Source organism: Scardinius erythrophthalmus (genome assembly GCF_964197995.2).
Source record: "Scardinius erythrophthalmus genome assembly, chromosome: 5".
NCBI classification, from domain to species: Eukaryota; Metazoa; Chordata; class Actinopteri; order Cypriniformes; family Leuciscidae; genus Scardinius; species Scardinius erythrophthalmus.
Genome location: NC_138225.1, coordinates 15,564,508 through 15,590,591, shown reverse-complemented (window position 1 = coordinate 15,590,591; position 26,084 = coordinate 15,564,508). Strand labels below are relative to the sequence as shown.

The window sequence follows — 26,084 nt, the reverse complement described above, 5'->3', positions numbered from 1 at the left end:
CACAAAATCTACCTGCTTTCTAATTGATGGTTTATACCTTTTTAGTAAGTAAAAGGCCTTTTAGTATAATTCAAAAAATGTCCACCTTTAGGTCATGGTGAACTGTCTTTTTACCATAAAATCCTTATTGATTTGTACATTTAAGTTAACATAAGAATAACTTTAGATTCTTAGTAATATTTCAAGATGAACATTTACTATTTTTTTTAGGGAAATTCTGATACAATCATATGTATAAAATTGTATACATCTTGTTTTAAGAAAGGTTTAATTGTCTCTGAATCATTATTGTATTGCAGTGTATTGTTTTGTCTCCCACAATTAAAACTAAAAACTTTTGATCATACTTTTGATATAGTTTAAACTGTTTCATTTTAAAAAACAATTGGGGGGACCTCACCTGCCATTAGTACTCAAAGGGACCATGACAAATTATTAAATCTTTTCATTTAATGTGGCATGTGAACATGAGGTGAGCACTTTCATTTATAGGATGAAGCTTCTTTTGCATTTTATCCCGTTCTATGCATGATCGTCACACTAAAAATAACTATTTGGAGAATTGGGTCACAAATAAACTGGGTCTCATAAAAAAAGAGAGAGAGAGAGTGTGAAAATAAAGCACAATCCTCAAATCAGCTTTATTCTAAGCCCTCTGGTACTGCTGGATGAGTGTTTTAGCAGCTGTGGTGTTGTGATTCTCTTCTTCCCTCTGCAGTGTTTTTGATTGTGCACCTAATTTATTGTCACGCGTGTTTTTCTTATGAGGGACTGAATAAATGAAAACATGTGGATTCTACGTAGGGAAAAGAGATTTCGAAAGATTTAATAATCAAAGGATTTAGAGACAGAATGTTCTACATGATCATAAAAAATAAATCATAACCAAGGATGTGATTCACACTGCGTTGATCAAAAAAGCAGTCAAGATGAGTTTAAAGGCTCTGAACAGGCATGATAAATGCATTTAATATCTTAAATCAAAATATCACTAGGCATTCATTCCTCGACTCAATTAAACTTTACCTGAGTACTAATGTGCAGGGTCGGTACCAGCGGGTGGCCACGGTGTCCTTCGCTCTATGACGCATGATGACGTATCCTCCTCCTCCAGCCTCGTTCTGACAGACAGGTGAACGGGGCGACGACGCCATGTTGAGCGAAAACGGAAGTGTATTACTCTGCTGTTAAAACATATTTCGAATGTTTGTGAAGAGGAATCGGACACGTTAGAAGTAAAACAAAGTGCATTGGAGGCAATTGAACGGAATTCCTCTTTTATTTACGGGACCGTTATTTTTGTTGGACTCTTTTTGTGCAACTTTACACTGACTGACAGCGTCAAATCACTTCACGGGGTGATCGTAAGTTAAAGATCGGGACTTAAAGATGCCACTGGCGCAGTTTGCAGACCCCTGGCAGAAGCTGCCCGTGGGGCATGTGGTGAATGAGGTAGGTTATATTACGTTTACGACATTGAGGAGTGCTATTGTATGAAATCACGTTTAATCCGATGCTTCGTGTCACAGAGGAATATCAGTGTTCAGTCTTGAAGTGCATATTTTGACTAGTAGTTTACAGATTGGTAAAGACTGAGTTAAAAAAAAGAAAGTTTGCGTTTCAGAATGTCGCTACTTTTCAAACACATAATGTTAACTGAATGCAGAAAAGTGCGCGCTTAATAGTTATACGCCGACATTAAAAGGCAACTAAATGTTGCTATCGATATTACGTTTGTCCTTTAACTCTTATCGTAGAAATTTCATTGGACCAAAGTGCCTAGTTACTTGGTAAAGCTAGAGAATGTGTAAACCGTCGAAGCAAGACTTGACCAGACAAGCACAGTATGTGTTTGTGTGTCTGTCTGTTTGTTCGATGTAACGATAAGTTTACTTGCTTCATTCTTACTTAAAGTGGACACTTGTTTTCCTTTTTGTAAGTGTTTGAAGTTTGACTTGAGTATGCATTGGGCAATAAACTCAGGGTGGGGAACTAACTTCTCATATACAGACTGACAGGCTGTTTCTCCAAACCCAGTGAGCTGCCTACATACCTAGACAGCATTTTTGGGCGTCACAGGCTATAACAATGTCAGCATGCTATAAATGTGCTAAAATACAAGATTATGATACCCCAAATGCGGTCTCGGAGTCGGAAGGTAGATGGCCCATTAGCTTTTGAGATATAGCCTAGTCAGTGTGTTACTTGGATTATGAAACAACAACCTCATTAATGGCATTTTTGTATTCTGGACCTGGGGTAATTTCTTTAAAGGAACACTCCGACTTTTTGGAACTTTAGCTTATTCACAGTATCCCCCAGAGTTAAATAAGTCCATACATACCCTTTTCATTTCTGTGCGTTCTGTAAGTGTTATTTAACGCACCCACCGCTAGCCTAGCTTAGCACAAAGACTGGATGTAAATGGATAATGGTAGCATACTAATCCCAATAAGTGACAAAATAATGCAAACATTTTCCTATTTACATGTTGTGATCTGTATAGTCACAGCGTGTACAAATAACAAGGCTATATGAGACAGAGACCATTTTTAATCGTATAAATACTGGGAACTATATTCTCACTAGGCGTAGGAGCACAGCTACTTGGACGGAGTGGCTACTTGGGCGGAGTGATTAGCGCAGCACACGAGACGCCCTGTTGTTGATTTAGCTGTGCTCCTACGCCTAGTGAGAATATAGTTCCCAGTATTTATACGATTAAAAATGGTCTCTGTCTCATATAGCCTTGTTATTTGTACACGCTGTGACTATACAGATCACAACATGTAAATAGGAAAATGTTTGCATTATTTTGTCACTTATTGGGATTAGTATGCTACCATTATCCATTTACATCCAGTCTTTGTGCTAAGCTAGGCTAGCGGTGGGTGCGTCAAATAACACTTACAGAACGCACAGAAATGAAAAAGGTATGCATGGACTTATCTAACTCTGGGGGATACTGTGAATAAGCTAAAGTCCCAAAAAGTCGGAGTTTTCCTTTAAGGGGGACCTATTATGCAAAATTATCTTTTACATGGTGTTTGAAGCTTTGAACATAAATGTGTGTCGGCAGTGTGTGTGTACACAGCCACCCTATAATGATAAAAATCCACCCACTCCTCTTTTTTTTAATCCCCATTAATCATAAGAAATGTCTCAGAACAAGCCATTTGCAGTTTCTGTGCAATGTGACGTCAAAAAAGGCCTAGGCTATTGCTTAGGCCCCGCCCATGACTGCTGACAGACTCTGCCCTATTAGCATAGACCCCGCCCTGAGTGAGCTGTACAGTCCACCATGTTTATCTCATGTTTGCCAGAGCATTTAATGGCAGCATTCAAGTATGTAAATTAGGGATGCTAACGATTAATCGACGATCGATTAATGTTGATAATAATTAAATCGATAAAACTTTGATTCAAGGTCATGTGCAGCCCATGTGTGCTGCTCAACCGCGAAACACGCAAAGCAGATACAAGGAAAAATGAAGTGAGTGCGCCGGAGTTATGTTTGGGACCATTTTACGTTACAAGGCTAGAGTTAGGCTACACCTTAATGACTAAGTTTGCATGTGCATTCGCAGCCTTTTGTTTTGTGCAAATGTAAGTTGTAATATTACGTTTATTTTGTGTAGACATATATATATGATGTATCTCATATACGCATTTGGTTAAGAATTAACGTGGAATAAAGCGTACCGGTGATCAACTTCAGCATACGCAGCTCAAACAGCAATGCGCAACTAATAATAACTATATTTGGGACTGTCATAGTACATAACATTATAAAGAGAACAATATTGTAATAAAACTTTGTAAATTATTTGGGGTTAGTTGCCGTACAGCGCGTCGCTCCAGGAGGAGCGCATTCACAACAGGAGTTACACATTGACTGGCATTTGTGCAAAATGACGTCCCTAATGTAAATGTAATTTGGCAGCATTCATATTATATTGTTTTCTTAATATTGTTTTTAAGAAAATTAAATCATAAACAACCTCTTAAAAGCATTACAGCTTAACACTAGCTAGATATAATAGCCTACATATTACTACTACTAGAGATGTGCACAAGTTATCTGAAGTGACACCAGCAATGATTGATAATGTAAACGTTGATCAGTGATGATGATTATGTGTGATGTGACACTGCTAGATTTGAAAATCTAATGCAACTCGACAAACAAGTAATAAAAACTCGGTGAGTGTTTTAGCGCAATTTTCTGACGTCATGGGATCACAACACTAAGAGATAGTAAATCTTTTCCTGGATTTTATTTGTGCGTTCCCGAGATTAGACCTTCCTTAACATAATGCCGAAAACCCGAAGTCTCTAGGTGGTCTGGTTGAGGAGTAGATAGAAGTGCAAGATTGGTGCGCACAGATGCACAGAACAGAAATCATAAGTTAACAAGCGCAATTTGTCCGGTGGAAAATTGCGCTAAAAACAAGTCAAAAATAGGGACCTCGTTTTTAATTTTAGCCTAATAATGACATTTTTGGCAGCATTCATTCAGCACATATAAGAGCGGCCATTTTTTTTCTTGTCCTTTAAGAATGTTCTTAAAAAATATTAGAGAATTTCTCAAGAATTTTAGAAGAATTGCGCTCAGGAACATTCTTACGAACTACTTGGAATTTATCTTAAGAATTTTTTGTTTAAACTTTACTTCTTTCTTATGAAAGTTTTTGTGAATCCAGCTTTTGGACTGGCTGTTATCAGAATTTGATCAAATTAGACTTCCTTATTTTACCTCAGGTTTGTGTCTTTCTGTCTATGTTCTGTCTGGATGTTTTTTTTAGTTTTTTTTAAAAGAAATTAATACTTTAATTTCGATTCATTTAATGCACACTTGCTGAAAATAGTAAAAATGGTAATGTTACAAAAGATTTCTATTTCAAATAATTTTGAGTTTTCCATTTATCAAAGAATCGTGTAAAAAATCTATTATGGTTTCTTAAAAAAATATCCAGCAGCAGAACTGTTTTCAACTATGATGATTATAAGAATTTTTCTTACGGACAAAATCAACATATTAGAATGATTTCTGAAGGATCATGTGACACTGAAGACTGGAGTAATGAAGAAAATTCTGCTTTGCCATCACAAAAAAAAATATATATACATTTTTTTAAATATATTAAAATTGAAAAAAGTTATTTTAACATTTAATAATATTTCACAATATTATATTTGATCAAATAAATGCAGCCTTGGTGAGCATTAGATAGGCTACTTCTTTTAATAACATTAAAAAAAATCTTACTAACCCCAAACTTTTGAATTGTACTGTATATACTTTATGAATATTCAGTGAACTGAAGAATGTATGATGCAGAAATATATTAAATATTAAACGGAGGATGGAGTACTATCTAAAAGTACTATTAAAACTATTTTGAGAGTACATTATTATGATTATATAAATTTGAGAATGGCACAGCTCAAGGGGACAGATTTAAGTGCTGTTTATTTTATGATAAATGTCGTCTGAGTTAATAAATATTAACAACAAGTATTGTCTCTCTTACTCTGTTAGCCCTTTATCCTCTGGTACTCTTTCCCTATTAACTTCCTTTTGATCCAGGCTAATCCCGTGGTCTGAAAATAGCTTTCCTACGCTGCTTGTTTTTAGTGCCCTGTTTGTGTGTGGACCTAAAAATAATCACTTAGTCTGTGACTTTATGTAAACAGCAATCTTCCACACTGCCATTTTACTCATATCAACACATGGTCTGGTGAGTTGATATTTTTTTAAATAGAGATCACCATTCTCCTGCAATTTAGAATAGACAACTACATTTTTATTATTATAATTATTATTAATAAATCTGTTTAGATGAGTGATTCAATGACTCAGTTATGAAGGCCCTGTCCCAAATGCCTCACTTCATATTACGGTTTTGTGGACTTAAAATAGGTGCTGTGTGCTTGTGAAGTTCATGAGAATGTAGGGTGTCCCTTTTGTCATTTTAGTTTTCAGAAGGGCGCTCCTGAGTGTTTAGGGTCGTTTGGGACAGGGCAAAAGACTTCACTTGTTTAAATACTGGATGAATACTTAAATTAATCTCTTGAAAGAATGATTCAGTGACAAATATAAAGAAAAATGTATTTGCGTGTCGCCCACCTACTGGCGTAATGATGTAGTTGATAAAATCTTTATTTAAAGTGTCAAGTTACAACCACTCTTTGGGTCAGCGGCAGCACCAAAGCACATTTTAGGTTTAATAGACAAAGCCAAATCGTTAATTTTGAATCAAGATCACGATTTTTTTTTTTTTTTTTTTTTTTTACGATGATTCATGCAGCTCTAGCATATACTCATCATCATAATCCTTTGTGGATCCATACTATTTACAAATGACATTAACAAAAGATTTGCAGCAGTCCTTTAAATGAATCCTCTTCCCTTACTAGACTGCATTTGCAATTTTCTGTATGTCTTTTCTGTTCCTTAAGATGCTTTGTTTTTCTGTAATTGTTGAAGTGATTTTAGTCCTTGCTTGTAATAGTAAAATGATGCAACAAAGTTTTTTTACTCTGTTTTGTGTTAACATCATATTTTTTCTATTTTATAGGATGACTCCATGGTAGATGATGATGGTCCTGTTCAAGTAAGTTCAACACTATGTAAATGTGTATGTTTTATGTGAACATGTAATCTTTCAGTATGTGCAGTTGTATGTAGTTTGGGTGTGTGTGTCTGCAATCTGCATATTAGACAGCATGTCTGTTAAACTCAATTAATTATGTTGACAGATTACAGCCGTTCAACTTTGGTTCCTCGCAGTTTATCAGACAAGCTCTTCGTTCACAGCTTGAGGAACAGTTTGATGTACTGTAATGCCCCACTGTCTTTCAATTCAAAGATGTGTTTCCTATGTAAGCTAGTTGTCTTTTAACATCACATTTCCTGTCTCAGAGGACAGCCTGGTTTTATTGGTTTCCTGTTGGATGAGTGACATGGCAAGCAGCCAGTAGGAGAAGAGGATGTTCAGCATTCTCTTCAAGCAGAGCTTCATTTTCCACTAACCCAGCAGAAACTGAAAACAGATATCATTTGATGGGGCTGATTGTGACCCAAAGCAGTGTGTTGACTTATAACCATTACACTACTGTTTAAAAGTTTGGGGTTGGTAAGATTTTTTTTAAAGGTTTTTTTTTTTAAATAAGTCTCTTATCCTCACCAAGGCTGCATTTAATAGATCAGTGAAGCAGTAAAACAGTAATATTGTAAAAAAAAAGCTGAAAATTTAGCAGCCATTACTCCAGTCTTCAGTGTCACATGAAACTTCAAAAATCATTCTAATGCTGATTTGGTGCGAGGAAATATTTCTTATTATCAATGTTAATAAGATGTTCTTATTAACTGCTTAACATTTTTGTGCAAACCGTGATAGATTTTTTTGCTGGATTTTGTGAGGGATGGAAAATTGAAAAGAACAGCATTTATTTGTAAAGACTTTTGAACAGTTACGTTTTTTTTCTTGCTGAATAAAAGCTTTTAAAAAAAAACGTACTGACCCCAAACTTTTGAATGGTATTGTACATTTTTAGGCCTGTCCATTGTATGTGTGCGTGTATGTGGGAAGGGGGATTGTTGAGACATTGTGTGTGTAAAAACACCCACGCCACACACACTTCCTGTTCCTGTTGTGATGTGTCCCTCAGTCACCATCCTTAGTCACACTTTAGTTAAAGTCCTCTTTCTTATATAAGGCCTGCTCAGTCATCTCATCTGCTCTGAAGCTTCTAGAATTTAAATCCAGAATTCAGAATTTTAGATTAATTTGCATAGACTAAAGCACCATTATTTAATTTAATTTCTTTTATGCAAATCCCTTGTTGTGGTTGTGGCATGATTATAAGATACATAGGAAATTAATTTAAAATGGCATGTCAGAAAAATTCACTTAAAAGCTACCAAGAACAAACATTAATTTCTGGGTCCTATACAATGACACATTACATTTAAATCTCCCTCTTTACACATCCAAGCATCCAAGCTCTGTCCCTGCTTGACGCATAAAAGCCAGACTAAATTATGTATGCTCTGTCAAAGTATACAGTTGTAAATGCATTTGTCACTTAGTTTGAGCAGCATTAAACAGTCTGTGTAAATATACCTAAATGCCACATCAGAAGCGCTTTTGTGCCACTGTAAATTTGGCATAATATTATTATTACCTTTATTTAACCAGAAAGAAAACTCATTGAGATTAAAAATCTCTTTTCCAAGAGTGTCCTGGCCAAGACAGGCAGCAGCACAATTAACAAAGTTGCAGACATAAAACAAATACATCAACATTTAACATGTAACATGTAACGTATTACAAATAATCCTGGTAAAAAAAATAGTGAATTACAAGGTCATGAAGGTAAAAAAGTTGCAAATATTTAACTGAAGCAATAAAACAACAGCGATGCTCGCTGGGATCGTCCGGATGATCAGTCATAACATTTACAGGTAGTTTGGGTAGCCTCCAACTCATTTAAAATTGCTTTAAACTTAAAAAGTGAGACCAGCTCCTGAAGTTTTACTACATTTTGTAGCTCATTCCAAGCACAGGGGGCTGCATACTTAAACGCCCCTTTTCCTAGTTCGGTCCGTACACGAGGGACAGATAAAAGCATTAAGTCCTCGGAACGAAGAGAATATCTTCCTATGTTTTTCTTTATAATGTAAGATTGAAGGTATGGTGGAAGCAAACCAAGAATTGCTTTATAGATAAAAACGTACCAATGGTTAAGTCTACGAGTGGACAGAGAAGACCAACCAACCAGAATAGAAATATTCTGAAAATATAATAGAAAATTTCAAATGAATATTTCTGATTTCTGGTCTTGTATGCAGTTTGGTCATTACAATGTTTCCGCCATGCTAAAATGCATGATGCATTGACCTCTATTAACACATTATTGTGTGTTATTAACTGTTATATAACTGCTGTTGTCTACATATCAGTTACCATATCATTTAGCGCTTAATGAATTTGCTTAATAGAACATCCTTATCCTTGTTTATGAATCAAATGATACGGTCTGTTATTTGATGAGCTTTTAAATATTCAGTCATCTAGAACTGCTAGTGAAAGCAGGTCAGGAGGGAAGTGTGGATTATTAATGAAGTATGCAGTCTTCCAAAAAAAAAAATATGGTTACTGCAATCAAATAACAAGGCTGCAAAAAAAAAAAAAAAAACAGCACAAAAAACAATGTGTTGTTCTATGCGCTGACATAAAGCGACTTGCATGCCACATCAGTTGCGAGTGCTGTTTTACACATGCACGAACACGCTTATGTCCCATCGCTTTCTTTGTGTCATTTTTGACCTCTGTGGTGGATATTGATGTCTGTGGTCTTTTTCCACCATCAATAGATTATCAGATATCGTCCACCATTCAGTCTCATTCATGTTGGCAGACTGGTATGTGGCATTCATTGTTCAAAATATGTGTGGGTGACTAGATTATAAGTCACTACCTCCCTCATTTCCATCAAGTTTATGTTAAGAATAAGAGAGAGCAAGTGGGAAAGCAAAAAGAGATATGATATGAAGTCTAGCGCTCTATCTAACCAATATTACCATTAATTAGCATTTTAGTGTCCTGTTGATGATTCTGACATGGCACTCTTGCTCTGTTTCTGAAGATCAGTTCTCCCCTTCCTGATCTCTTCTTCTGCTCATTTGTGGGCATTCAGTCAGCTATTTGTTCATTTTGTCAGATGGGCCTGGTTTAACCCCCTCACTACTTGTTTGTGGTGTTTATTCTTTCTCCTCCCACAGGCTTTGGCACGCTGCTCCTCTGCAGAGACACCAGCCATCCAGGCTTCTCTTTAACATCCTCTCATATTGTGTGTGTGTGTGTTTGTTTGCCTGACCTTAAGTACATTTTTTGGGCATGAATTTGTATTGATGTGATGAAGTGGTGTTGGTGTATCCAGACATTTGATTTTAGTGTTGTTGTTTTTTTAAGTTACACTGCTGTCATCACTATGTTTAGTGCAGAACAAGATAAGTGATCTGTGTGCGTGTGTCTGTGTGTTTGGTGTTGCATTGCATGTTTTGTGGGTCAAGCAAGCATGCTCATTTGTCATTTGTCTCTTTCATAGGAGGAGGGCTCTGTTAAGGAAATCAGCATCACTCACCATGTCAAGGAGGGTTCGGAAAAAGCGGACCCACGACAGTTTGAGCTCTGCAAGGTTCTGGGCCAGGGATCTTTTGGCAAGGTCAGGTGAACTGCAAAGATATGAGTAAAATAACTGAAAATGATTTGTGTTTACATTTAGAAGCATTGTTCTGCTGGTTTCTGTTAATAATGGTGCGCGTTCGTGCAGGTGTTCCTAGTCAAGAAGATAACTATGCCTGATGCAGGACAGCTCTATGCTATGAAAGTACTAAAGAAAGCTACACTGAAAGGTGTGTGTTTTGTATGTTGTTTTATGTTATTGAACATGTACACACTAAAAAAGAAAGTTTATTAAGTTATTATTTATAATGTTTGTTTATATTTGGGTGTGTGTGTGGTTTCAGTACGAGATCGAGTGCGTACAAAGATGGAGAGAGACATCCTAGTTGAGGTCAACCATCCTTTTATTGTTAAACTGCACTATGGTAAGTTATTGACATCCCATCACCAATCAGATTTTTATGCTTCACGGTTGTGGATTTCTGTTGAACTCTAATTGAACCTGCAGTACATCATCGTATCTTGTTTTCTGGATTACTATTAAGTTCTTGTTTGGTAACTAAATAGTTTTTTATGGTTCCGTTGCCCAGCCCAGCGAACTTTATCCAAATTACATTTTAGTACCCTTGTTACAGACTTGCAACTTAAATTTTGATTCCTCAGCATTTCAGACGGAGGGTAAACTCTATCTGATTCTGGACTTCCTCAGAGGAGGAGATCTCTTCACTCGCCTGTCGAAAGAGGTGAATTACACGTGTAGTACAGATAAATCCAACATTAACACTACCGTTTGGGATTGGTAGGATTTTTTTTAAAATAATTCTCTTGCAATCACCATTTATTTGGTCAAAAATATAGTAAAACCAGTAATATTATGAAATATTATTATAATATTTAAGGACTGTTTTCTATTTTAATTTTAAAATGTAATTTATTTCTGTCAGCAGCCATTACTCCAGTCTTCAGTGTTACACGATTCACATTCTAATATTCTGATTTGGTGCTTAAGAAATCTAAAAAAAATTTTTGCAATATTGAAAACAGTTGCGCTGCTTTTTTTTTTTGTGTGGAAACCACAAGAATTTTCTTAAGTATGCTTTGATGGAAAGAAAGGATTTTTAGATAGGTATTTTTAACAATTTTGCAACAATGTAAAAGTCTTTACTGTGACTTTTAATCATTTTAATGCATCTTTGCTGAATAAAAGAATACATTTATTTTAAGAAATAAACTCTAGGATTCTTTATTTTACTTTGATACATTTATTTTTATGAGATTAGTTGTAGATTATTGTAAGAAACTACACTTTGCTTTTATTTGTTGGTTATACATAGTTTAGTTGCTTATATATTTACTTTCTAACTTTATCCATTTTTTTTTTTTGCCATGAATAAAGCCGTGGTAGTTGGGGTGGCGCTTTTTTCAACAAAAAAAATTAAAGTCTTACTGACCTCAAACTTGTAGTGTACATTAATCTCATTTAAATTGTGAACAAGCATTTAAAAATTAAGAATTTAAAAAAATTAAGAATGAATATTAGAATAGGTTAAGTTCTGCTAATTCTGCTAATTCTTCTAACACTCTTTTATGTCTTTTTCAGGTTATGTTTACAGAGGAGGATGTAAAGTTCTACCTTGCAGAACTGGCTTTGGCTTTGAACCATTTACATGGACTGGGAATCATCTACAGGGATCTTAAACCAGAAAAGTGTGTTACTCACAACCCACATATTACATAAAATGTGATGTTAGGGCTGTCACAGTAAATGAATTTCCTTTGCGGTGATTGTGAGTAGCTCGATATTATCGCCATTTTATAATAATTATTTATATTTTGTTTATTTATATATATATAATTTCTAACTATTAATATATTTATAACAGTTTTGAATGTTCTAATCTTGACTGGACAAGAGGCTAAACAAGGTGTTTAAAACGCTGGGTAACGCTGAAGCTGATGTATCACTTCATAGAGATCAATGGCATTGATTCAGTGCGTTGAACAGCGCTGACTCTGGCCGTGGGAAATCCCCTCAAACATTGAACGGAAACTACACAAAGTTATCGCTTTTATTTTCTGACAACTGATGGCAAACTGATATTTTTCACAAATAGAAGGACAGATGCTGGGTAACTGCATAGTAACAACTACATGTTTAAGAACACATCATTTACTTGTAAACAATGACTATATACTAGACCGTGTATAATTACAACACTTTGACTAAGCCAATGCATTGCACATTTTCATGAGTGAACCAAATTTGGATCTCTTACAGTATTCTTTTGGATAATGATGGACACATCAAACTTACAGGTATGTGTGTTTTATTACTGCATATTGATTAGGGCTTATATTAGTATAAAACAATCTTGGGTTTACCTAGGAAATCTCACAGTGATAAATGTATCAGTATGTATGTTTTTGATTTGTTGTCTATGTGTGTTACTTAGACTTTGGGTTGAGTAAAGAGTCCATTGACCATGAGAACAAGGCTTATTCGTTTTGTGGGACGGTGGAGTATATGGCTCCGGAGGTGGTCAACCGCAGAGGTCATACCCACAGTGCTGATTGGTGGTCATATGGCGTTCTAATGGTGAGAGGGGCGGGGCTTCAGTTTCACTTCAGTTTCAAATAAACTCAAACATAATTTATCTTCAATGAAGTAAGTCAAACATAATATGTGTGTATCAGTGCAGTGATTGTGTAATTCTACCTCCTTAGTTTGAAATGCTGACTGGAACACTTCCATTCCAAGGAAAAGACCGCAAGGAAACCATGACAATGATCTTAAAGTGAGCCTTATTTCCTCAGTATTGATTTTCATACCTGAGTTTTTGCACTGACATTGTTTTTTGTTCCTCAAGGGCTAAGCTAGGAATGCCTCAGTTTCTCAGCCCCGAGGCCCAGTCTCTGCTCCGCAATCTGTTCAAGAGGAATCCTGGCAACCGCTTAGGTGAAAAAGATCGTTGTCAGCTTGTTTCAAAGAACAGGTTGTTCATGCTGAGTAAATTTGGTGCATTTTTCAGTCTGTTCGTTAAATACTTGGGCTTGAAATTTCAGGAGCTGGGCCTGATGGAGTAGAAGAGATCAAAAGACATTCATTCTTCAACACAATTGACTGGAATGTAAGTTAATAAGAAATTGAATAAATCACGAATTAAAGATATAAGTCCAAAAATAATCATTTACTTATCCTCATGTCTCTCTTACCATGTTTATTTTTATTTTTATGTGGAATACAAAAGGAGGTTTTCTTTTTTTTTTTCGTTTATCAGTATCTGTCAATATCTGTCAATATTGGTTAATTATCAGCCAATATTAGACATTTCATTGAGCATGTGCATTTCCTTTTTTATTATATATATTTTCATTACCTTTGTTGTTATCTATTGTTCACCTAAAGTTAGTTTTAAAAGCACTAGTAATTTAATTAGTTAAATGTAATAGTTATAGCAAATCTCCGAATTAATATCTTTTTATACTGTACATTATAATATTGTGATGCCTAAATTCACTTGTAGCATTTAAAACGAGTGATTTTTATTGTTTAGTGTTGTATTTTTAAATTCATTTAGGTGAAATAGTGTAGCATTTTCTGTATCAACCATTGAACCTTTATTGGCTATACATGCAATTAATTATTGGCTTATAAGTATCAGCCAGAATTGTAATATCAATGCATTCCTAATTTGTATGCTTAAAGAAATTAGTATTTGTTTTACCTCTAGAAATTATTCAGAAAGGAATTGCCTCCTCCCTTTAAACCAGCCATCCAGAGGCCAGACGATACAATCTACTTTGACTCAGAGTTCACTGCCAAAACCCCTCGGGGTAAGCGATGCAAACATTCCCTTTCCTAGCAGTTGATGCATTTCTAGGCATAATAATTGGATGGTACTCACTTCCCTTTTTCTTTGGTCCCAGACTCTCCTGGTATCCCTCCAAGTGCCAATGCTCATCAGCTCTTCAGAGGGTTTAGCTTTGTTGCTACGGGAGTAGAAGAGGAGAGCCAGCCGCCCATTCAGAGCAACATCAACTTGGGTGGAATACTTCAGGTATACTCGCATCACTCGCACGCTCCTCTCAAACCCCTTTAACATCTGTGCACATGGGAATAAAGTGCATGTGTGAATGTTACACAGCAACCCCACCGGAGTGCGCTTCAGTTCACGGATGTGTATGATGTTAAAGAAGACATTGGTGTGGGCTCCTATTCCATCTGCAAGCGCTGTGTGCACAAGAGCTCAGCCATGGACTATGCAGTTAAGGTAACCACATACTTCTTTATCTGTTTTATTGATGTGTTTAAGGTTCTATCAGTTTTAAAGAGAGCTGTATTGGCACTTCTGATTGGTTTGTCAGTTTTAGAAGAGGTTTAATCATTTTTAAATGTTTTTTTTTTTTTTTTCAATAAGTATACACTACCATTCAAAGGTTTGGGGTCAGTAAGATTTTATTTTTACTTTTGAAAGAAGCCTCTTATGCATTGCTCACCAAGGCTGAATTTATTTGATCAAAAATACAGTAAAACAGTGATATTGTGAATATTATTACAACTTAAAATAACCTTTTTCTATTTTAATATATTGTAAAATGTCATCTATTTTAAAGTGTCAGATCTTTCAGAAATCATTCTGAAAATCAAGTAACATGTCATATTGTTTTCAACGTTGAAAATAGTTGTGCTGCTTCATATTTTTGTGGAAATCGTGATGCATTTTTTCAGGATTCTTTGATGAATAGAAAGCTCAAAAGAGCAGCATTTATTTGAAATCTTTTTATTTGCAATAATGTAAAAGTTTTTACTGTGACTTTGGATTAATTTAATGCATCTTGGCTAAACTGAAAGTATGAATTTATTCAAATAATTCTTACTGACAAAACAGATTATCAATAAGGAAAAGAGAGATCCAGCAGAGGAGGTTGAGATTCTGCGGCGATATGGACAACATCCTAACATCATTACTCTAAAGGACGTGAGTGACTTTTGTTTGTGTGCCTGTCTGTTGGAAACTTGTAACTCAAATATCCCTGGTGGTGTTGTCTGCCGTTATTCTGAGTCTGTGTGGGGTTGTAGGTATTCGATGATGGGCGATCAGTGTACCTGGTCACAGAGTTGATGAAAGGTGGAGAACTACTGGATAAAATCCTCAGACAAAAGTTTTTTTCTGAGAGAGAGGCCAGCGCTGTCCTTCACACCATCACTAAGACTGTTGAATATCTGCATGCCCAAGGGGTAAAAGCATTTACACACACCAAATATCACAGAAAATATTTAATGTGTCCAGAATAAATTAATACACAGTTAGATCCATTTAAACATTCTTTTAATGTGCCCTAAAAAATCTGCATTTCAGCTTTTGCAATGTATTGAAACTTAATATATTTATATCTTATTAATAGGTAATGTACCTGTCAAAAATTTGGAAACATTAACATGTTTTTGAAAGAATTCTCTTATGCTTACCAATGCTGCATTTATTTAATTAAAAATTCAGTAAATACAGTAATATTGCGAAATATTATTACAAATTAAAAGAATTGTTTTATATTTTAATATATTTTAAAATGTAATTTCCTGTGATGGCAAAGCTGAATTTTCAGTAGCATTACTCCAGTCTTCAGTGTCACCTGATCCTTTTTCAATTTGAATGTTTCCGAACATTTGACAGGTACTATGTATATATATATGTATTGTTATTTTTTGTTTATTTTTTTTATGAGTTTATTAGGGTTAATAGATTGGCACTTTGGTTATCAATGCATTTATTTATTTAAATAAATATTTTATGTTCATATATTATTATGGTTAATATATTGGCACTTTGGTTGCAGGTAGTACACAGAGACCTAAAGCCCAGTAATATATTGTATGTGGATGAATCGGGCAACCCAGAATCAATCAGGATCTGTGATTTTGGTTTTGCCAAACAACTAAGAGCAGAAAACGGGCTGCTGATGACACCATGCTACACTGCTAACTTTGTGGCTCCAGAGGTACCTGTTGACCAGTATTTGTTTTAGATGGGAGACTAGATACATCTAGATTTTGTGTATGTTCTAATATATTATATTTAGTGTTGTCACAATACCAGACTTTCCAACTTTGATACCATACCTTGAAAAATATTGATTTTCGATACCACGGGAAAAACTGCCATATATACTGCCATACAGATATTTTTTATTATCTCATATTTTTGTTGCAATAGCTTACACACAGGTTTTATTTGAAACCCTGAATTAAATGTACAGAAAAAAGACAAATAAACAGCCAGTAATAAAATTAAAACAAATAAACAAACTGCAATCAATTGCACAAATAAATATAGAATGAAGAAACAAATGAACTTTCAGGTGGGTCTAACAGTAGTATTCAGGTAAGAAATACAAAATAAAATAATCAAATGTAAAATAACACTGGATATTCTTCATTGTAAAAATTAAATACAGATTATTGCTTACAATTAAAGTTATAAAAGTTATAGTCAAAAACAGTGAGTGATTTTGTCTATTGTTCTTTGATTAACATGACAGACAGCGTAGGAACATTGGACTGCTGTCACTTTAAGAGTTGATGCACTGATCCATTATACATGTTTACTTTCTCAACTATTTACGTTCCAAAGCTGACTATTTTTACCTGAATACACGCCACACGCCAAGGTTGGCATTTTGACAAATTTGTGTGTATTTGAAGCGCAATAAACCATGAAAATTTGGTACTCGCAAACTGTTTGTGAGGCGGCTTTATGTGCGTGCCACATGTATAGATCAGTGGTACATGCGGGAATTAGTAAAATGGTGCGCAATACAAGCACAATTCAACCAGAGCTAGTGAGGCGAGTGAAAGAGAGGAGATGGATGTGCGTCAGTTCGTTGTTGGAAGGAAGAGAAGTATCGATACATATCGAAATATCTACATTTTTGACAACACTAATTATATTATGGTATTGTTATTGTAAATTTATTTGTAAATTATTGTGTGTTATCCACTCAGGTCCTGAAGAAGCAAGGCTATGATGCAGCTTGTGATATATGGAGTCTGGGAGTTCTCCTTTACACCATGCTTACAGGGTACATTAACTAAATAAAAAAACAATAATAATATTCCAAATGTTGCAGATCTTCTGAGAAATTGGATGATTTAGCATGATTTAGCTCAAATACAATATTCATGTCCGTTTCAAAACTCACCACTCTTGTCCATCCTTCAGGTTCACTCCATTTGCTAATGGGCCGGAAGACACACCGGAAGAAATTCTGGCTCGGGTTGGCAGTGGGAAATTTTCCCTGACTGGTGGATACTGGAATTCTGTATCAACTGAGGCAAAGGTTGCAGGCTCTCTTTTTGTTTAATACACTTCTTAGCCAAATGTAAATGTTCTATCTGTTTGATCTATGATCTTTAAACTTCTTTGTTGACAGGACCTGGTATCAAAGATGCTTCACGTTGACCCTCATAAGAGATTGACCGCTGCTCAAGTTCTTCGTCACCGATGGATAATCAACAAGGACCAGCTACCCAAATTCCAACTCAACCGCCAGGACGCCCCTCATCTAGTGAAGGTTTGCATTGTGATAATAGTTTCAAATGTGAAACTAACAATATCAGAAACATAATTATGGTTTCCCTATCAGCCCAACTGCCCTATCATTACCCTTGCATTATAATACTTAATGCTTGTGAATGACTTTATATTCTTATTCATATTCTGCCCTTTTATCTCAGGGAGCGATGGCAGCCACCTATTCAGCCCTAAACAGAAATGTTTCTCCCGTACTGGAGCCGGTGGGTTGCTCCACACTTGCTCAGCGCCGTGGTGCCAAAAAGCTGACCTCTACCGCCCTGTGACCATTCAGATCTAACCCCAAACTACAAATGGCACATAAGTTTGTGAGATATCTGGTAATTCTAGCGTTGTCATGTAATGGCAGTCCATCATCGCTGCATCACCATGTAGAATATTATACAACTCTTAGGAGAATGTTAAATTCATGTACAATTGTTTTATGAAAATACTCTAGAAATTTACTTCATATGGGATTATATATGAATATAAAAGTATTTCTGTTGAGTCTGTGTGGAGATTATCATGTATGATGTTAAGAGACTCTGATACAGTTTGTTTTCTGTATTATGGTGATAATGTCATGTCTAGAGACTGCATGGAACCGTACTATTGCTAGCATCACCAATCATAGCTGTGCCCACCCTCTTCAAGACAGACCTCACATGCTGAAATGGCTTGCTCAAGCTTTTCTTTTTTAGAGAAAGAGCAATCAGTTAGTGATGCCACTATATGCAACTTCAGATGGTTTAAACATGGCACAGTGTTGAAACCATTTGTGAAATCAAAGAGAACTATGCAAGTAAACTTACAATCCTTATTGTATGTCCCTAGAAACGTAGAGTGAATGTCACAAACCAAGTATTTTGTGTTAGTATAGTGTTTTAATTGGGCAAAGTGGTCCAAAAACCCTTTGTCATGCACATGTGTCTTAAAGGGCATTTGATTTACAAAAAAGGGCAATCATATAGCGACCTTATTCTTGGAATATTTTTCCTCTCCAGCAGACCAATATTCGTCATATAATAGCTGTTTATCAGAACTAATATATGAGAAATTGTATGCTGTATCTTTTCTTAATGGACATGGTAAGATTATGTAGAAGGTGACTGTAGGTGGCTATATTACAAAAGGACAGGGTTTTTTTTTCCACGGGGAATGACCAATATATTGCTGTCTTAGTGATTTGTAACACTCCTCTTTTTGTATTTCTTTGTTTATTCTCTTCATGAAATTAAAGGGAAATATGCAGGCTGTATCAACCAAGATTACTCCATTTTTTTTAATCAGAAAAAAACTTTCAAGAATGTATTATTTTTATACTTGTTGATGAACTGTTCTCTATGTTTATGTATGTTTGTATGTGAGGCCACGTGTTTGGGGAGACTGGGGCCACAGGCAGTGTCCTCTTGTACTGGAATTAATTTACAAGAATTAGTCGAACATTCTTTTTTCTTTTTTCTTGTTGCTGCTGTATTTTTAATAATCACGGTGCAAGTGAGAAATATGTCCTTGTGATCTCTCCTGGCCTCTATTGTATAACAAAGGCCATACTTTTTTTTTCCAGCACATTTGTGCTTGGGAGAGCAGTTTTTAATTCATGTATTAAAAAAATAATCAAGTTTTAACAAAATAAATCTTGCAATACAGTTTTATGTTTTTCTTTGAATGACTCAACAGCATTGAAACTTTGAAAATATATTGTCCTCAATTAACACGATTGTTTACTCATTGTATTCCTAGCACAATAAAATGATCTCTTGGATTTTATAAATAAAGTTTTGTTGGAAAGTCATGCTTTGCGCAGTCGTAGATGGCTTTGAGCTGAAGTCTTCGGAAAGACAGAGGGAGATTTTTTTGACGTCCTCCTCGAAATTTAACATTTATTTTTTCAGCGACATCACTGAACAAAGACTGCAGTCTTTGTAATCCGAACATGCCAAAGAATAAAGGTAAGGGAAACAGAACACCCTTAATTGTGACAAACAGCTGTTAATGGAACTGAATTTAGCCTAGCTCTCGAGCTAACCACCCGGCCTTTGCGAGCAACGTGACCATATGAGCCTCACATGCGCTAAGCTAGTTGCTGCTTGTCTAATGGTAGTAACGTTAGCTGGTTGAGGGCTAGTATTAAGATACTGACACACACGAGTTTAACCAGACAGTTTGTCTCTTTTGAAAGATTTGTTAAGTTACCCTTTCTGCGAATTGCGTCATTACGCCGGTGTTGTGCCGAGTTCTGACCCTTGCTAGATTATTATTACCCCCTGATTCCCCAGGTTTAGGATTAGGTGTGGTGGTTAGGATTAGGCAACCTGTTGCGGCCTCAACGAGGGTGTAATAATTTGTCAGGGAATTAAAATTCGGTGTGTCTTTTGTGTGTATTGCCTTGTGTAATGACTGAATAATTGAGTAATTAACTTAACTGACTCGTTAAAAATAAGTCGACCCAAACAAGTCGTTTTATCCTGCGAAACAAGTCGTTTTTATGCTGCGTAACAAGTAACGTTACATTTACCTTGTAAAGCCTGACGTACGTTTTTTTTAAATAGAACCGTTAATTGAACCTTTGGACAAAATATTAGTTAAAAAATCTAAAAATGTTTCCCATATGTGTTTTATGGTTTGTATTATATTTGATACATCAGGCTTTTATGGCCCATATAGTATGATATGGTGAGAATATGGAACTTTCACACTTGAGGAGTCCCATACCTAGCAAAAATATGCAATTGAGTGTAGTTGTTATTTATATGGCCGAAAAGAATGAAGATGAAATTCTGACAGCTTGTAATGTAATACCAGACTAAGATAAAATACATATACATATCAGTTGTCACTCTATGTTTCCCAATAATATATCTTAGTAAGAGGATATTTAAATTTTCAGTTTTATGATCAAAGCTCTGTAGATTTATTGTTGGGGGCAAAAAAATAAATAATGCAATGCAATACAATGATGGCTGAGATCATTGTATTGCAATATGATGAAAAATGATTAATCAAGGGAAATCATAATCAAGAAAATATAATGTTTAAGCAAGTAAACACAAGTTGCTTCAGTCCATTAAATGTTCATAACACTTTAGAAGTTATTCATACGTTAAATCATTAATGTACCATGATCTGAAGGTGAGCATTTTTATACTAATAGGCCTTTTACTTACTTTTTTTATATATATATAAATGATCATTCAGAGGGCAAGTTTCATTCATGTATCAAAAATGCAGAATACAGTAGGCTTTATAATGTGAATATTCAGAGAGAAAATTAACCACAACAGTTACTGTGAGTACAACACATTGTGAATGTTAATATAATAATGGCAAGAAAAAAACTGTTTAGAACATGCACAGTATGCCACACATGAATGTAAATAACTGTACAGGTGTCTGTTGGTTTTCAGACGTTTTAGATTTTGGAAAATGTGATAATCTGGATGAGAGAAGGAACTCTCTAATATCTGCTTTTTACAAACAATATAATTGAGATTCTTCTTTTCTTCAGGTAAAGGAGGTAAGAATCGGCGGCGTGGTAAGAACGAGAACGAGTCAGAGAAGAGAGAACTGGTTTTCAAGGAGGATGGCCAGGGTAAGTAAATATCAACATGAATATCAAATCCACTAATAGTTACGCCCTCTGTATATATGCAAATACATTTTCACTGCATAATTTTGTTTCTTTACTTTTTTTTTTTTTTTACTTTGAGTTTGAGGTCAGTAAGACTTTTATGTATTTTATTTTTTTAAAGAAATTAACACTTTGATTTAGTAAGGATCAGTGGTTCTCAATTCCAGCCCTGTGACAGTCTCGCTATGTCTATATTAAACCAGATACATTTGAAAAACTGCATTTTCATTTCAAACACTCTCGTCCACTCGCATTAGCACTTTCCAAAAGTTTCTCGTTCACACTAAAATATCGGAAAACGCGTAAATCAGCTCACTGCCAATATTTAAAACATAATAAAAGATCACTGAGATGATGACAGGGGACCAGACATAAAGTTCTCACGCTATTCTTATAGCACGATAATTCTTTTAGCAAGATATCCCACTATTCACGTGTGTTAGGGTTGCACTCAATCACCTTTCCATGTTTGGTCTAAAATGCAATGGCCCTCATGTTTTGGTGGATTAGTGTTTATCAATGGCCCTCCAGGACTGGATTTGATCAGTGTAGATAGGCTATCTCTCCTAACAAGCTTATGGTCTGAATCAGGTGTTAGATAAGAGACATACAACATCTGCATAGCAGTGGGGTGCTAGGACCAGAATTGAGAACCACTGTGAATCTTTTTACAGGGTTTGTACAAGGTGCTTGAAGTAGTTGAATTTGACTTTTTGAAATTCAAGTCCTGGAAAACCCTTAAAAACAGCCAGGTTATGAAGAGTTTGTTGAAAAGTGTTTGAATTATTGAAATACAATATATATTAAATTAGTGTTTAATTTATTATAAGGTGATGTTCAAAGTTAAAATAATTTCCTTGTTTACAACCTTGTTTCTTTCCAGAATGAATCAGCGTTTTTTTAATGAAGGTCTACTCTCACTCTTAAAGTCAGTCCCTTGCCGCCACCTACTGGCTTAACTATGATAAATCTCTATTATCAACAGACAGACTGTTTCTCAATATGAAGTACGCCAACATTCTAATATAAAACATGACTTATGGAACAATAATAGCCATTATAATATATTTGTATTTGTATGCCGCAACAATATACATTATTAAATAAGATGTATGTTATAAATATTTTGTTTGATTAGAGCTGATTGTAGCCCTTGTGTTTTTTAAAAAAACAAAACTTTTTTTAATTAAAATAATTAGATTATAAATTTCTTCACCATTTTAAATAAATGCTGTTCTTTTAAACTCTATCCATCAATGAATCCTGAAAAAAAAAATGTATCTCAGTTTTCAACATTGATAATAATAAGAAAAGGTGGACCATGTGACACTGAAGACTGGAGTAATGGTTTCTGAAAATTATATTTTAAAAAATATTAAAATAGAAAATTTTAGTAATATTTATTTCACAAAATTACTGCTTTTGTTTTCTTTTCTTTTTTTTTTCTTTTTTGGATCAATTCTTTCAAAAAAGTCTTATCGACCCCAAACTTTTGAATGGTAGTTAAGTTGAGCCAAAACCAAAGCCAAGATGATCTTCTGTTATATAAAATCTCCCAATGTCTTGTGCTAGAATATGCCCAGGTGATAAAGATGCTGGGAAATGGGCGGTTAGAGGCCATGTGCTTTGATGGGGTCAAGCGGCTTTGCCACATCCGAGGAAAGCTCCGGAAAAAGGTATGATAATGTTAATGACGACAGTCTCTTCTTTGTATTGGATTTTATTGTCCCAATGGGGAAATTTTGGTTCAGCATGTTTCAATAAACATGCTGTTCACACATAAAAAATTTACACAAATATAAAATCAGATCTGTGGATTTTCTGTAGGCTTATGAAAGTCTTTTTTCTGTGGCTGGATGTTATAGATGCTTTCATATAATTTAAGTTTAATTTTACCTCTTATTTCTGCATGCATAGAAGACGACTTAAAGGACACTGCTTACCCAACTTTTTTTTTTTATGGTGATCATTAGACTTTTCTTCTAGCCAAAGTATTAAACACATTGTCTCATCTCCTTTAGGTTTGGATCAATGCATCTGACATAATCCTTGTTGGTCTTAGAGATTACCAGGTAGGTGCTGTTCTACCCCCCTGTAATTTTTATTTAATGGACACTTTATTATATTATTATTTGTCTGTAATTTTTTTATTTTTGCATGTTTTTCACAGGACAACAAAGCAGATGTAATTTTAAAGTACAATGCTGATGAGGCTCGCAGTCTTAAAGCCTACGGAGAACTTCCAGAACATGGTAAGTCTCAAACTGGAATTAATCATATTTTTTTGTCTTTTTTTTTTTTTTTACTCTTTAGTAGTTTTAATGGAAATGTCATGGTACTAAAACAAATTACCCACCACGATTAAAAGTGCCAGATGATGTAGTATACACAAGTAAAGCTTACATAGCACAAGTTTTATATCCTCAAGGACGATAGTGTGTTCTTAAGTACAAGACTTTTGGCTGATCTCTTGTTGTGTCTTTCATGCAGCTAAAATCAATGAAACAGACACATTTGGACCTGGAGATGATGATGAGATTCTGTTTGATGATATTGGTAATGACGATGAGGAAATTGATGACGTAAGTACACAATTCTTTTTTTTTTTTTTTTTTTTTTCATGACAGGAGCAACGGTGTCCTATTTGTTATAAATATCAAAGTGCTGGAATTAGTTTCTGTTGCCTGTATTAGTGTATGTCCACTGTATACAACTTGGATACATTTGTTCAAAAGTTGGGTCAGCATTTTTTTTTTTTCTCAAAAGAAACCAATACTTTTATTCAGAAAACACACATTCATTTGAAGTAACAGTAGAAATATTTATAGTTCAAATAAAGTTTTCTAGAATCCAGATAAACAATCCAAATTTTCTACAAAAATATTTAGCAGTTTTCATCATTGATAACAATAATAAATGTTTCTTGAGCACCAAATCAGCATATTAGAATGATTTCTGTAGGATCATGTGACACTGAAGACTGGAGTAATGATGTTGAAAATTCAGCTTTGCCACCAAAGGAATTAAATGCACTTTAAATATATTAAAATATAAAGGTTATTTTAAATTGTAGTAATATTTCACAGTTTTACTCTTTTAATGTATTTTTAATCAAATAAATGTAGCCTTTGTGAGCAAACGAGACATCTTTCAGAAACCTTAAATCTTTAGGTTGTTTTAACAGTAGTATAGAAGCATATTACAAGCATATTATGTTCTGTCATTGATCTATTAAAGGGTTAGTTCACCAAAAAATGGAAATTCTTTCATTAATTATTCCACCTCATGTCGTTCCAAACCTGTAAGACCTTCGTTCATCTTCGGAACACAAATGAAGATATTTTTGATGTTTGTTTTCTTCATTTGTGCTCCGAAGATGAACGAAGGTCTTACAGGTTTGGAACGACATGAGGGTGAGTAATTAATGACAGAATTTTTATATTTGGGTGAACTAACCCTTTAAATACACACAGTAACTAAGTAAACAGAATGTAAACGGTTTAGTGCTGTAGTGGATCCCTTTAGGCTGTTTATCTGCATAAAACAGCCTAAATCACATCTTTTAAGGTTAGAACATCATACTGAAGTGTTTGGGGAAACCTATACCTTAATGTGTTTGTTTCTGCCCTCTTACACAGATCTGAGTCACGACTGCTGGTGGGCTGTACTGTTTACACTGAGAAGAGAAAACGCTTCCTTGTTGGGGAAAAATTGCAACTTGGGCGTAATTGATGCCCTATATCCTACTGCAACCTCCCTCAGAGAAACACTCGGAGGCTTATTGCTTAACTCTATCTGTTTCTCTCTCTTTAACACGTAATCTGACTACCAGTCTACTCCGAGCATTCTGACGGTCACGTAACTCTCTTTCATTCACATTTAATGACAACAACAAAACTTAGACTGCATATTTTTGTTATGGTTTTAAAGTATTTATATTGTATTCCACTGTATGCGGTGGAATTTAAAATGCAAGGAAATCCAGAATCTACAATAAAAAGTCGAGCCTTTTATCTGTTTGGACTGAACTTTATTTCTTATATTGTATATTTGCTTTGTTTTTTCTGTATTTTTATTTTCTCCATATGCACTGTCTCTTCCCCATGGCATTTGCATGCATTTCTGCTGTGCCTAAAAAATAAAAATATATATTTTAATTTTTTTGTTGTTGTTTTTCCACTGTCAGTTTGTATGCAGTAGAAGCAGCAGTAACATAATTTGACCTCTATTTGGCAGTAAATGCGGGAACTATCATGATACTGAATGTAAAAATGTAGTTTTTGCAGACATTAGTTTGTTCACACAATTGTAAGTTTCCTGGATGTTTGGAGACGATCTTTTCAAGTGTTGTGCTCCTTCTCTGTGCACATCGCTTTGTATGAGAAGTTATACTGACCCATTTCATTTGGACTCGTTAGTTGCAGTCCTGCTGCCCCTCTGGCTGTTTCGGACTGCCACGTTTAATCCATATCACATGGACCGTCTCCACAGAACAAACGTTTGTTCACTACCCTAGGAGACCTAGTAATAACCTCAAACTTCCCTTATACCTGTGATGCAGCGTTTTGTCACTGAGTAAATGTTTCTTTTAACCAGTTTTGGGCAATTTTCGAAGTGTAAATTATGCTTTTCACGCTTAAAATGGTTAATCCTGGGAAATAGTTTTGTGTTAAACTGCTCATACTT

General features: G+C 35.0%; 2 protein-coding genes across 2 annotated transcripts; both read left to right on the top strand.

The window, feature by feature from the left end:
• The first annotated feature begins 1,051 nt into the window (after positions 1-1,051).
• Positions 1,052-19,417, top strand: rps6ka3a (ribosomal protein S6 kinase a, polypeptide 3a). The gene is made up of 22 exons (XM_081365498.1): positions 1,052-1,452; positions 6,582-6,617; positions 10,117-10,233; positions 10,342-10,423; positions 10,538-10,618; positions 10,857-10,936; positions 11,794-11,900; positions 12,472-12,509; positions 12,647-12,789; positions 12,918-12,988; positions 13,061-13,149; positions 13,257-13,321; positions 13,925-14,027; positions 14,121-14,251; positions 14,339-14,464; positions 15,083-15,172; positions 15,274-15,432; positions 16,032-16,193; positions 17,197-17,273; positions 17,414-17,531; positions 17,625-17,765; positions 17,929-19,417. The coding sequence occupies exons 1-22, from the start codon at positions 1,390-1,392 to the stop codon at positions 18,049-18,051; spliced, it is 2,202 nt and encodes a 733-aa protein (XP_081221624.1). The 5' UTR covers positions 1,052-1,389; the 3' UTR covers positions 18,052-19,417.
• Positions 19,418-19,493: 76 nt separating this feature from the next.
• Positions 19,494-25,555, top strand: eif1axa (eukaryotic translation initiation factor 1A X-linked a). Its single transcript, XM_081365533.1, has 7 exons — positions 19,494-19,719; positions 21,276-21,359; positions 22,971-23,074; positions 23,420-23,470; positions 23,569-23,650; positions 23,889-23,980; positions 25,037-25,555. Exons 1-7 carry the CDS (start codon positions 19,704-19,706, stop codon positions 25,040-25,042), a joined length of 435 nt encoding a protein of 144 aa, XP_081221659.1. The 5' UTR covers positions 19,494-19,703; the 3' UTR covers positions 25,043-25,555.
• The last annotated feature ends 529 nt before the right edge of the window (positions 25,556-26,084 follow it).

Excerpts from the sequence above, each read along its gene's own strand:
- rps6ka3a (XM_081365498.1), top strand. The coding sequence starts at position 1,390 with ATGCCACTGGCGCAGTTTGCAGACCCCTGGCAGAAGCTGCCCGTGGGG. Across the intron at positions 17,532-17,624 it reads CTGTATCAACTGAGGCAAAG|GACCTGGTATCAAAGATGCT; the intron begins GTTGCAGGCTCT and ends CTTTGTTGACAG. Across the intron at positions 17,766-17,928 it reads ACGCCCCTCATCTAGTGAAG|GGAGCGATGGCAGCCACCTA; the intron begins GTTTGCATTGTG and ends CTTTTATCTCAG.
- eif1axa (XM_081365533.1), top strand. Across the intron at positions 21,360-22,970 it reads TTTCAAGGAGGATGGCCAGG|AATATGCCCAGGTGATAAAG; the intron begins GTAAGTAAATAT and ends GTCTTGTGCTAG. Across the intron at positions 23,651-23,888 it reads CGGAGAACTTCCAGAACATG|CTAAAATCAATGAAACAGAC; the intron begins GTAAGTCTCAAA and ends TCTTTCATGCAG.